Source organism: Ornithodoros turicata, chromosome 9, assembly GCF_037126465.1.
Source record: "Ornithodoros turicata isolate Travis chromosome 9, ASM3712646v1, whole genome shotgun sequence".
Taxonomy (NCBI): domain Eukaryota; kingdom Metazoa; phylum Arthropoda; class Arachnida; order Ixodida; family Argasidae; genus Ornithodoros; species Ornithodoros turicata.
The window spans coordinates 30,281,270-30,293,510 of record NC_088209.1 but is presented as its reverse complement, the minus strand read 5'-3'; the positions used below and the strand labels follow the sequence as shown (position 1 = coordinate 30,293,510).

The 12,241-nt window shown below is 46.1% G+C and overlaps 1 protein-coding gene across 1 annotated transcript; it reads left to right on the top strand.

Annotated features, from left to right (window-relative positions):
• LOC135368591 (acyl-CoA Delta-9 desaturase-like) lies at window positions 1-8,463 on the top strand. The gene is made up of 5 exons (XM_064601978.1): window positions 1-174; window positions 4,982-5,170; window positions 5,241-5,371; window positions 6,531-6,736; window positions 7,691-8,463. Exons 2-5 carry the CDS (start codon window positions 4,990-4,992, stop codon window positions 8,118-8,120), a joined length of 948 nt encoding a protein of 315 aa, XP_064458048.1. The 5' UTR covers window positions 1-174; window positions 4,982-4,989; the 3' UTR covers window positions 8,121-8,463.
• The last annotated feature ends 3,778 nt before the right edge of the window (window positions 8,464-12,241 follow it).

The window sequence follows — 12,241 nt, the reverse complement described above, 5'->3', positions numbered from 1 at the left end:
CCTTGTAGACACAATGGCTAGGCTCAACACGTTGCGTTCAGAGGTGTGATTAAACTGTGGCAGAGGTCCTTGGAATAAATACTCTGCCACGTGCCAGGAGCGACTCTGTCCGTATAGAGCCGGGAAAGAAGTAGGATTGCAGGATCTTGTGCTGAGGGATTCCGCGTTTCTAGGGTGAGTACAGACACCCACGTTCAGACGTATAAAACTGTATGAAGCCAGCTATTTTGCAGTAATCTGCAACAACGCCAGCTACACTACACTCTATGGACATGCGCTTTTCGCTAAGTAGAAAGTGATTTGAGGTTTTGTAGCTGGGAGCCCCGCAACTCCGAAATGCCATTACTTTTTTCGTTCATTTCCAAAATGGAAATTTTCGGTTCCACTACCTTTCAAATCGATTTTAAAGCATTTTTCATCTTCAGATTGCGAGTTCGTGTAGACGTTTTATCCGCGTAGACTTTGTATCACCAATTTGGTCTAACGCCTTGGACACCTCAGGCTTCTGTTGGTCTCAGACTGTTAGCATGGAATTTGTATTATACCTTCAACTGAACGTAGTACTATGCTGGGCATCTAAAGCATAGAGCGTCAACGTGTGTCACTTAGATAGGAATAAGCTTTTGTTGACTAGTAGACTTGGTTTCCCCGGACGCTTTCTTTGCGGTAACATTCCAGGTTGAGTGTCCCATCGTTCTGTTCCATACCAACAGGCATCCGATTTGATTACATTCATTTGCATTTATGCAACAACATCTTCACTACTGACAATGAAGGGGTTTATGCGAGAATATCTCACACAAAACATACGAAAAAAAGATACGGACGTATTTTTTCCGCAATATACCACCGTTGATTTTCTGACTGTGATATGATACCTGCATATGTACCCTTCATTGCGGCGATATATATTTCACTTTGTCACAGGTGAAAAATTGCGTGAGGTTACTTCCATAAGAGGACGAGATGGTATCGAAACCGAGAGATTTTCGAGAATGATAAGTTGATAAGCAAATTTTTAAAAAATATTTGAAAATTTTCTGCTTCCTTAATCATTTCATATTGTGATATACAGACATTGGTAGTCAGAGGCGCATTACTCTACTACATGTTATGACCTTCTTATCAAGACCTGTTTAACACAAATTTACTAAGGAAATTAGATGGACAATTATATGATTATTAGTGTACACCGCCACACCAGGAACATTCATGCAAAATTCAAGCGAAGAAAATGCAAACGGTTGTCCTGGACAAATATGTTTGCATATAAGGAAACTCGTTACATGCAGTACAAGCAATAAACATTCCGTAACTATAAACTTGGATGCATTCAACTATCGGACCCATCGAATGAGCCCTCATACTTAGGTTTCCGAAACGGAGTACTATATACTTTTTTCTGTGATCGTCGATTATTTTTCTGAAAGTGGCCGGCATCAGCCCCATCTCATCATCATTTCTTTATGTATGTTTGTGTGTGTGTGTGTGTGTGTGTGTGTGTCCGAGCGTGGTAGTGAAATCGTATTCGAAGAAAACATTTCACGAGGTTGATATCCCCCCCAGATATGGTACTGTACATCTCTACCCCTGCCTCGACCTCCTTCTCCACAATTTAGCAAATATTTGCCGAACGTGACTGCCACCACGGCCTTCCCAGAAACCTTGGTATAAGCAGGGCGCTTCAGCCAAAGACAGTCAAACATTACAACACCACCTTTTATCATTTTTTAGTGCGAACTCGTGTAGAAAGGTTGAAGTCACGCAGACATATAAAATATTCCATCATCCCGATAGTACGAAGGGCATTATTATCCTTACTTCCTGACTTCCTGATTTCGGCGAATGACTGGCCAATTTATTTAACGCCTCTGAAGTTGAAACAGTTCCTTGAAAAGTGCGTGGAAGGAGCCCTTTTCTTTCTTTCTTTTTTTTTTCATCTCCCACACCCACCACACACCCAATGGACCTCTCCCTATTTACAAACAAATGACGTCAGATGACACAACAGCGCCGCCAACTTGGTAGACTGGAACTACTATAGCAAAAAAATGAGTACCAAGAATGCCACGTTTAAATATAGCTTTTGATATTGTAAGATTTTTATGTAATGGACCTTTTTTCACAACGGCTTATGCGCATGCACATGACCTTGAGGCGCCGGAGAGGGTTACCCCCGTCTTCATTAGATGGCGCAGTATAGGGACGACAGAAGTGGGGAACAGTGGGGAGACCGCACGAACGGCGCGAGCTCACCGGCCCCACTCTGGACCGATGTTGGTCCTTTGTGCTACCAACGCGTGTTTGTTTTGACGCGCTCCGAGCGTGGCTCGCTGGCGAGCCGCCAGGATAACACGCGTATGTGAAAAAGGCCAATTCCTCACATATTATTAGTTGTATGGCCTTGTTCTGCTCCATTCTAACGGCTAAAGATGGCTACCGGGTTCTTCCATCTTGAGGAGCCTGAAGGGCACGAGTTTCTCTTGGAGCACGCGTTGTAGCCTCTATACAAAGCAAGCGCGAGCTAAGTCGTAATAACAAGCCACATGCACGGAATTACAACATTGACTTTGAAGACGGTGCAACCCTTGGGTGGAGCAGTCATAGGCGGAGAGTTTTCGATTTGCCGGAGGGGGCCGGGACACAACGCCCCCCGTTTCATGAACAGTGGTTGGGCAGTGTGCCGGGAATTCCGTGTTGCGACGTTGTGAGGCAAATTTTTACCGGATTTTCATGTTCACTCGCATGAAACACGCGATTCTTAGGATATCTCTCGAAACTTTCATATTGAGTGCCAGCTGGGTAGACTTCCAGGAGGGGGCTTGGCCCTCCTGGGAAAGTTCCGGGCTTGGGGGCTCAGGCACCCCCTCCCGCAGTCAGCGCTATGGGTGGAGCCTTCTCTTCTTTCCGCGGGGGACTGAGAACGCGAGTGAAGACACCAAAGTATGAATGAATACGACTTTGTGAAACTACCACCGTCACGATTACGTCATGGCGACGTTTCTTCGGTAGAGGTCTATTCCACACTCCCCTTTAGGTTGCGCTTCTTCGCGTCGTATCCAGTGGGTTTAGTACCGACAAACGCGTAACCTTTAATTCGTCCGGGCTGTATTTACCAGTGCCTTGTATAATACACAACACGAGCAAACACATCACCGCTACCGCTCACGCACCGCATAACGATATAGTTCCCTGTGAGGTCTCCCGAGGTCGCAACAAGTATCATTAGCTCTCACATTTTCTTGAACCAGTTGTTGGACCGAAGTTAAAGCATGGCCATGCACATTTGGTGTCGATTCATGCATAAATAATACCGGATAATGCATGCAGTGAAGTCTGGAGGGGACATTCGGTGTTGAGACGCGAATGTCTTTTGTCATGCTTCCGGGCACCGCTGTGGCACGTATATCCGTACCATGATGAGCCGACCTCATCGTCCAGCATGAACATCCCTACGGCTTGGAGTACGAACATCTCCTTAGGAAAGAGCTGAGTTGATTTGCTACTTAGTGGCTCAAGGTAATGAGTCCAGAACATGCGTTTTGTTTGCAGCGCCGTCACGAACTGGTCTTGATCCTCAAATTTCTAAGGGACACTCGTCGTCTTTACACCTGGACACGTAGTGCGACTTTTGTACCCTTGTGCACTGACATTATATGACGATGAGAGCTTCGTGTCATAGGAAGGACAATGGTGTATTATTCACTCATCACCTCATCATTTCATATCTCATGTACTAGCTAGTGTGTCCTGCGGCGTAGTGAGCTTTGGCGAACCGAACTTCCTCACTCATCGCCACTACATGTACTGTATTTGTTATTGTTGCCGCTGTTGTTGCCTGTGAATATGTGCAATGAAATAAAGCATATAAACGCTGGGTATCTACTGCGTATTATGGGATAATTATATAAGAAATGCAACAAGAATCGTCGTAACAAAAATCTACGGGTCCCTCTTTTGTGCAACCTTAAAGGGACCTTCAAGCGATCCATGAAAATGTGAGTTCTCGGTCGAGAATGGCTTTCAAGCGTGACTGTACCCATTCGAGGATCATCTTCAATGTGCTAGTGACGCCCATTCCGGAGGAGGGGGGGGGGGGGGCGAGGATGTTGCGGAATGAGGACCTGACCGTGCTCGTTTTAGACATCCATTGATTGAACGACGATGATGTTGCTTGAACCTTTGGAATTTTTGTTTCTTTGTGTTGTAAGTCGTAAAAGACGAGGAAGAGATACTTTGTGTTTAAATCTTGGAACGGCTGTGTTGAGTCCTTCTTTAGCTCATCCAATGTCCTGTGTCACTGTGATCTAAACGAAATCCAATTAGCAGTTACCCATCTGACCATAACATATTAAGGAGATGGCATCACCAACAACATCATGGTGATGGCATCGCCATCACCAATGTATCGCCCCATTATATGAAACTCCCGATTCATCTTCTTAAAAACAAAGTCGTTGTTATCTGAAATATATCCGATTTTTGCGTTATCGAATTCAACATGGGAGCAGTTCACGCGCAACGCGTTCAGCAGTCGTGCGACACCCCCCTACACAACTGCCCTGACGTCACTTGCACCATTTGCTCGCTCCAGGGTTGCACCGAGCCAGTCCGCCCACGGGGAAGATCATCTGCTTGTAACGCGCATTTAGTTTCTCCGTCGCGCCAGCTACGGTAGGGGCGCAGCAGTCGCCTTTTTTGGCCCTGGGTTTTAGTCAATATCTCCGTTATTCTAACCAATACTTGGTTAATACTCCGCATGGTGAATGTATTAGCATCCAGGGATGCTTACAGAGGGTTGCAATATGGTTGCACCAAGGTTCCGGGAAAGGTGTTTACCGCAATGCAGTGGAAGAGTCGAGTATCATAAAAGTGTACCAAATAAGCAGCCTATTACACGTTCTATTTATAACTGCCGTTTACTTACTGCGCGATTATAAGACATTAAATAATCGTTACTGTATATCCTTTTCATTCGCAGTGCAGAAGATGCCCCCGCAGAGTCAGCACGATGTCCTCGAAAGGAGCCCTGATGCTGAAATAAAACCTCCAGAAGGAAGAGCGGTCATTGTTTGGGGAAACGTAGCATTGTTTGCGTTCCTGCACATTGGGGCACTCTACGGACTTTACATCGCATGCTTCTACGCAAAGTGGGGTAGCATCGTCTTCAGTAAGTGTTACTTGTGACGTGAGCGATGCATATAACGTGACCCTATAATAAAAGCCGTCAAACAACGCAGTTCTCATCGCCCTTGAGGTGAGTGGACTAGGAGTAACCGCTGGAGCACACAGGCTGTGGTGCCACAGAGCTTACAAGGCCAAGTTTCCTCTACGTGTCTTCCTCATGCTATGCAACAACATTGCGCTCCAGGTACGTACTTCATGGCTGCACACTTATTATCAGACTCAGGTTACCTATGGAAGGAAATACTGACACCCCTAAGCAACCACCCCCGAAAGGCTCAACAATCTTTGTGGCCACATAAAATTCCACTATGATTCTTTAAAAGGTCGTAGCCATTACTAACTAAAAGGTAAGCAAGTACTTGTCGCATATGTTACTAGGATCCATGATTCTCTCGAAAGTGTGTGGGGGGGCGGGTGGGGGGGGGGGGTAATGACAGAATGGACTCGCCCTTGTTGGCCACAGAGAAGTGGGCATCGTCACGACTATAGCACACAAAAAATATAACAACGGATGGATAATGAAGGGTGGAGATGCATAGAGGGTGCGTGAGTCCGTCCAGGAGTGCAAAGGGCTAGAGGGGTCATTGGGCAAGACCAGCCTCCTGCAGAAAGAGAACAAGGTTTCTTGTTTTAGCGGAACGTTCGGCATAAGAACCACCGGGGTCCAGGATGTCCGCTAGCGTGCCAGGGCTGGGGGGAGGGGGCTGGGATCTTAAATAGTTGTGAGTTGGTGAACGCAGATCCAGTGCGTAGTCATGGAGCCTATGAGCACACGTAACTGGGACGTACATCGCGAATAAGAAGTCAGCCAATGAATGAAATGGCTAGAATTGTGCCTATCATGTGACAACGCATGGTCATCCCATTTTCGAAAGTATATGTATAGATCGTCTCAGTGGGTTAGTCGATCACACCAAAGCATTAAACTGATCAAGAACTCACTCTCAACACATATGTAGATGGGGTAACTTCGCCGATAATGCCGGCGGTTACCTTGGTACAGGGAGCATCCCAATGAAGACTACTGAGGGATGCTCGGATGTTTTCTTTGGTGGGTAGTTCTCTTGGACTATACCCATCAGAGCAAGAGGGTTAGCACACCCCCTCCCTCTCCTGTGCCATCATCATCTCTCCCCTCCCTCTTTCACCCTCCCCTGGGTGCACCGACTCGCTTCTACAGAGCAGGCTAAGAAACCTTCCCCCTATACATCATAACCCCACCCACCACCCACCAACACATAATATAGAGGAGATCTCCATGCTCCGCGGAACCTCATGCTACTAGTACATTAGAGAGCAAAGTACCTGTATATCACAAATTGTTGCATCTCTTCGCCTTTCAGAACTCAGTGTATGAATGGTCAAGAGATCATCGTGTGCACCACAAGTTCTCTGAGACGGACGCCGATCCAACGAACATCAAACGTGGACTCTTCTTTTCCCACATTGGGTGGCTCATGAGCAAGAAGCACCCCGAAGTGATACGCAAAGGAAAAACAATTGACTGCTCCGACTTGCTTCAGGATCCCGTATTAATCTTCCAACGCAGGTAAGCTTCACCACAAAAACACAAATACTATGATACATAATTTGCAGTTAAAAGCGTCGTCGTCGTGTCAAGTTCGATTATATCAGCCATATCTTATAGGGACCTCATTTCTCAGCAGTATACAGTGACACAATTACAAAGATATAGTACCCACATAGACTGTAAGAAAAATATCCGTAATTTTACTGCATATGCGCCGTAACCTATATGCTGTACAAAATCCGTTAGGTGTGCACACTGCACAGTTCCGGACTGGGTTTTCGCAGTTGGATATCCCTTTAATATAAGTAGCTCTGTTTTCGCTTATCGAAGCTGTGCAGTGTGCACTCCAAACAATTATTTTTGCAATAACTACTTTATGGCACATATGCCGACAACACAGTTAGCAGTCACTTCTGTGTATAGTGTATGGGCATATGAGCACGCCAGCAAATCTTTTGCCTTTCATAACAAACATATCTGTGTGTCTCTTATAATTCAAGCTCAACACATGTGTAATGTAACTTTCTCTGACAAGCGTGTGGTGACAACAACCTCGTGATGATGTGTTTCATTTCATGTTTATGTTCGCTTATGATTTCGTGCACCACCCAGAAGGATATTTCCCTTCGTGTACACTTTGAAATAAATAAATAAACAAAAATACCCCTAATATGATAATGCGTTGATAACTCGTGACTTTACGTCACGGGACAACTCCCAATCATGAGCGCAGTCACGGGGGGGGGGGGGGCGTTGCCACTCTCCCCTGGCTTCCTGACCCGCAGGGTTTCTAAGCCAAGGCAATGTAGTTGCGAGCGCAGTTAACGTCCCCCCCCCCCCCCGTGGAAAAAATCCTGGCGACGCTCCTGCTCCCAATACGAGCACGTACAAAGATCGGCGATATATTATCACGGTGCGTCTGGTAGACATATTTGAAGCCTATATAGCTACACAAATGCATTACATTCGCAGGTACTACGTTCCACTTGCAACAACGTTCTGCTTCATTCTTCCCACTGTCATTCCTCACTGGCTTTTTGACGAATCCTATTGGAACGCGTTCTTCGCCTGTGCCATGTTTCGCTACGTGCTATCACTACATGTCACGTGGCTTGTCAACGGAGTGGCCCATCTGTGGGGCACCCGGCCGTACGACAAAAGTATAGCACCTGCAGAGAACATCCTCGTTTCTGCGGTAGCTGCTGGCGAAGGATTTCACAACTACCATCACGCGTTTCCTTGGGACTACTCGACGAGTGAAATGGGATGGAAGTGGAATATCACCACCATGTTCATAGACGCGATGGCTGCATTAGGTTTGGCCTACGACCTCAAGACTGCTTCCAAGAGTATGGTGCAGGACAGGATAAACAGGACGGGAGATGGAATGAAGAAGAACTGACTGGTGATAGGTTGGTTACAACCTGATTGTGATTACAGAGGCAGATAGACTCAGTGCCAGTGGAGGTGTAGAAAGCCGTGGAAAGCGTGTTCCTTGGGTGGCCCTCAATCTTCATTGTGTTCCGTCGCCTGTCACCCAGAGAAACGTCAAGAAGTAGGATTACAGAAGCATTGAACGTTTGGAAGGCATTTGGGGGAGGAGCCCTAGGAGACTGGTGGTCAAGAAGAACTTTCTTCCTTAGGCAAAATGTCCTCCAACCATAGGATATTAGCCTTGTTGTTAAGTATCGTTCACTACATGTTATATTACGTTTTCTGAAAAGAATTAAAAGCCTCAAATTTTGCCCTTTCTTCCTTTAAGCTACACATTGCCTGTCATCTAGAGCCAGTGCTAGTGTGTCAGTGATGCAAAGGCTCTGATTCAATGATGTAGACGTTTTGGAAAGATTCGTCCTGCCTTAACCTGCCCTAACCTTGTTGTGTCTCTCTTTCTTTCTCCTTTCGCTCGGATTTTTGTTTTATTTATCATGTGACGAAGATACGCTCTGCAGAGCACATTCTTTGCAAAAGAAAGACGAAGTGCCATAGTGGAGCTTTGGTTACTATTACCATGGGGGGGCGGGGGGGGGGGGGTTATTGAACAAAAAGAAAGGAAAGGTTGGTCCGGCGTAGGCCGACTTGTTAATTCCTTTAAAAAAAAGAAGAAAGGAAAGAAAAAAAAAACACACACACGCAAAAGGGGGCCTTAGAGGCCGGTCGAGAGGCCGGAATCACGAAGAAAACTCAAGACGGTGGGCGTAACCGCCTCCTGGTTGCCAATGCCGGCCATAGCGAAGCGTAGCGTGCGAAAGTCATGAGGTAAGGCGACGCGACGAAAAGCGAGGGCCCGCTTTCACGAACGTTGAGGAAATTCTTCAGTGGCGTCCTCAGTAGCTTTTCCTACGCTTTCCGCACGACCAGCGTTGAGGACTGTAGCGCGTGCCCGAAGCCCTACCGAAGCTACTGAGGATACCACCGAGGATTCTCCTCAACGTTCCTGAGAGAGGGTTCAGATGCTAAAGTACTGAGGCCATCCCTACTCCAGGAGTGTGAAAATACAAGAGAAAAGCAGACAAGAGGAGAGGTGCGAGGATGAAAAAATGGTGGGATGAAAAGTACTTTTTTTGATACGCCTCACTTAAACTCACCTCCTCTTCCAGGTGGACAACAGCGAATGTTATGACGTTTCCATGGTGTAAGCCTACAGCTTAAGTCTAATGTGCTGTTAAAGTTAATGAGTGCTGTCACCCCCTTCTCCTGCTGCTTCTGCGCTGACATTTTAATGCGAAAATCACCTACGTTATCCGTAAAGCTCCCCCAAATGTTCTCTTGAGTAGTAATGCGTCCCTCCAAGCGGGACACCGTACTGCGTCGCCGCTCTATCGGAGAACGCTGAGCAAACGTACTCGTCCCAGTTTCCACCTTCAGTTCAAGGCGAATCACTTGCTCCTCCGGAGCGTTACGTTATGATGTAATCTCTCTTTCAACGTTTCACTTATGTCAGCCTCGTTCGAACGGAACTCGCTAAGCAATACCACCTGGAGATGTTTGACTTGCGCGTAGGTGTCGCTAAACATATAGACGCCGCAGTGGTCGGTCTGTGGATTAATTTTACCCACCAGGAAAATACGGTAATTGAGAAAATACAAATTTTATTTAAAAAATATTTAATGCAGATCAGTGGCAGTGGCACCGCTGTCTTTCAGCTGCAAACAATGGTCCGCGCACCTGAGCGGTAATAAAAAAGAACGGGGTCCAGTCATATCGCTGCATGGGTTTATAAACGGCTGCCTTTTATTTTTATTTTTTATTTTTTCATCTTTCACAGGCGAATTGAACTGGATAGTATTTGCTTAGGCAGTGGAGGCCCGAGTATTCGGGTTTTCTATTCGTATGCTATCTTCTCCAGCTTGGTTGCTTTCGATTCGAGCAGAATTCGTTGCGTCCAATCCAATCCATGATGATGATGGTGACCATAAAAAGATTAGAAAAAGAGGGGACGTAAGTCAACATAATCCACTTTGAGCTGTTCTTCAGGATTACTTGTTTCCAGAAAGCGATTAAATCCTTCTTTGTTTTTTTCTTTGTTCATTTTTATTTATTTTTGTTTTTATTTTATTTTATTTCTTTCATTTTTTTTATCTTGTCCTTACAAAACGGACATTATGCGGACCAAATGCAGCGCTGTCTTCCCTGTTTATACGAAACTACGATTGTGACCGCACCCTCCTAGACCTATGTCGGACACGTTTACGCTGAGACCGATACTCGATTGCTTACGCAAATGAAATGTGTGCGATTGCAAAACTATCCACCAGCTACCGTGGCTAGTGGTTAGGATGATCGCTATCCACCCATTTTTTCTTCAATCACATCACACACCGAGACTGGGACGTGACGCAAATTCAAATCACGGCACCGGTTGTGCTGTCTGAGGTTTCCCCTGGGTTTTCCGACAGACTTCCCAGATGAATGTCGGCACAGTTCCTCCTGAAGTCGGCCCGGGACGCATACTGTCCCCCACTCCTTTCTGCTGTCCTCTCTCCATCTGTACACCGCCCATAGCCACAGTTGCCTCGCGGCCGCTAACACAGAATTAAAAAAACTCTCCCCTAATCGTATTGTCTTTTTTTATGCATTAATAAATGAAAGAACGTCATCACTGTGTTACGTCCACGACCTACTAGATTATAACGACCATGTCATAATCGGCATCCCCTATGAGGAGCCCGTCCGCACAATCCGCTAGGGGCGCTACTCATCGGCACGCGAGATCTGCATCACGATTGGACGATGGAAATTTGAATTCTGAACGCGCAGAAGCGTACGTACGACTACTGTAGCAGACGACAGCAATAGCTCCTATGAAAACGCTAGAATGATGCTGGTAATCAACCTCAGAATGAAACATCTTCTGCGTAATATCCACCGTTTGTACAGAAATACTAAGGTAAGCTGGAGTACAAAGTATTGTAGAAGTTGAGGAAGCAATAACTGGGACGATGAGTAGCGCCACCGCTAGCTTCCAAATGCGGCGCTGGGAAGGGGCGCCTATGACATGGTCGTTATAATCTAGTAGGTCGTGGTTACGTCGGCTGCCTGTTCTGCCAAGACACCAAGCGATTAGAGATTATAGGCGAACGCTTTACCCAAGGGCTGAAACCAGAAAGTCAAAAAGCCAGTCAAAAGCCAGCCAAAGCCAATTTGCGGTTGTGTCACGCATTAAGGGTGGCTAAATAAACAACGAAGTTGTGTACCGTCATTTGCCGCAGGGAAGATTGCAGTCATTCAACCCCGTTGTGTCGTGCGTTGGCCCACATCTTGGCAGTGGTTCAAGGCTTCTCTGCCGCTGCCGCCGCGTGGTGTTGCTTTCAGGTCGATGCTTTCAAACGGGAATTGAGCAACGGGACTTTCACTGTCTATCGATAATTTTCCAGGCGCACACCTGCTCTTATTTCCGAACGCCTGCCCTGCATGGCCCCGTGCGCCATTTCTTCTGGTCATTGCAGCATATTCTACAAATACGGTTCCACCGAAACGGTTCAGGGGAACGACACCGTATCAATGCGTGAGTGAAATGTCACAACGCGCAATGTCATAGGAAGTATGCCGTGAACTTACGACCTAAAGTGATAGTGCTCGGAGACGCACCGGGTTCCGCAAAGTGTAGGAAGGTGTGATTTCTGTGATCTACACTAAGTAAAACGCATTTCCTTTTCCGTGGAGTCCTTCTTCTTTATTTAGCTGCATGTTTGGTAACTGCTAAGCGTTCTAAGGTTGCTGGTCAGACGTATGATGAAGATTCATACCATTCAGTGTTCCCCTCCATATCAACAAAATCGACCAATAGCTAGCATATTAGACCAGGCACAATGAATCATAATTTTAAACGTGTTAAATTATTAGCACTCTCAAAGGTACATAGGCGGTATGTTTCCAGAAGGAGTCTGAACCACAGGAAACCTTTTCTTGTGAAATCAAGAAAAATTCAGCAAAAAGCAAAATTCAGTAGCACGACACTTCAAGTCCAATGAACCTAATAGTAGATACAAAAAAAAAAAAAAACGCGTACCGACCTTGCGC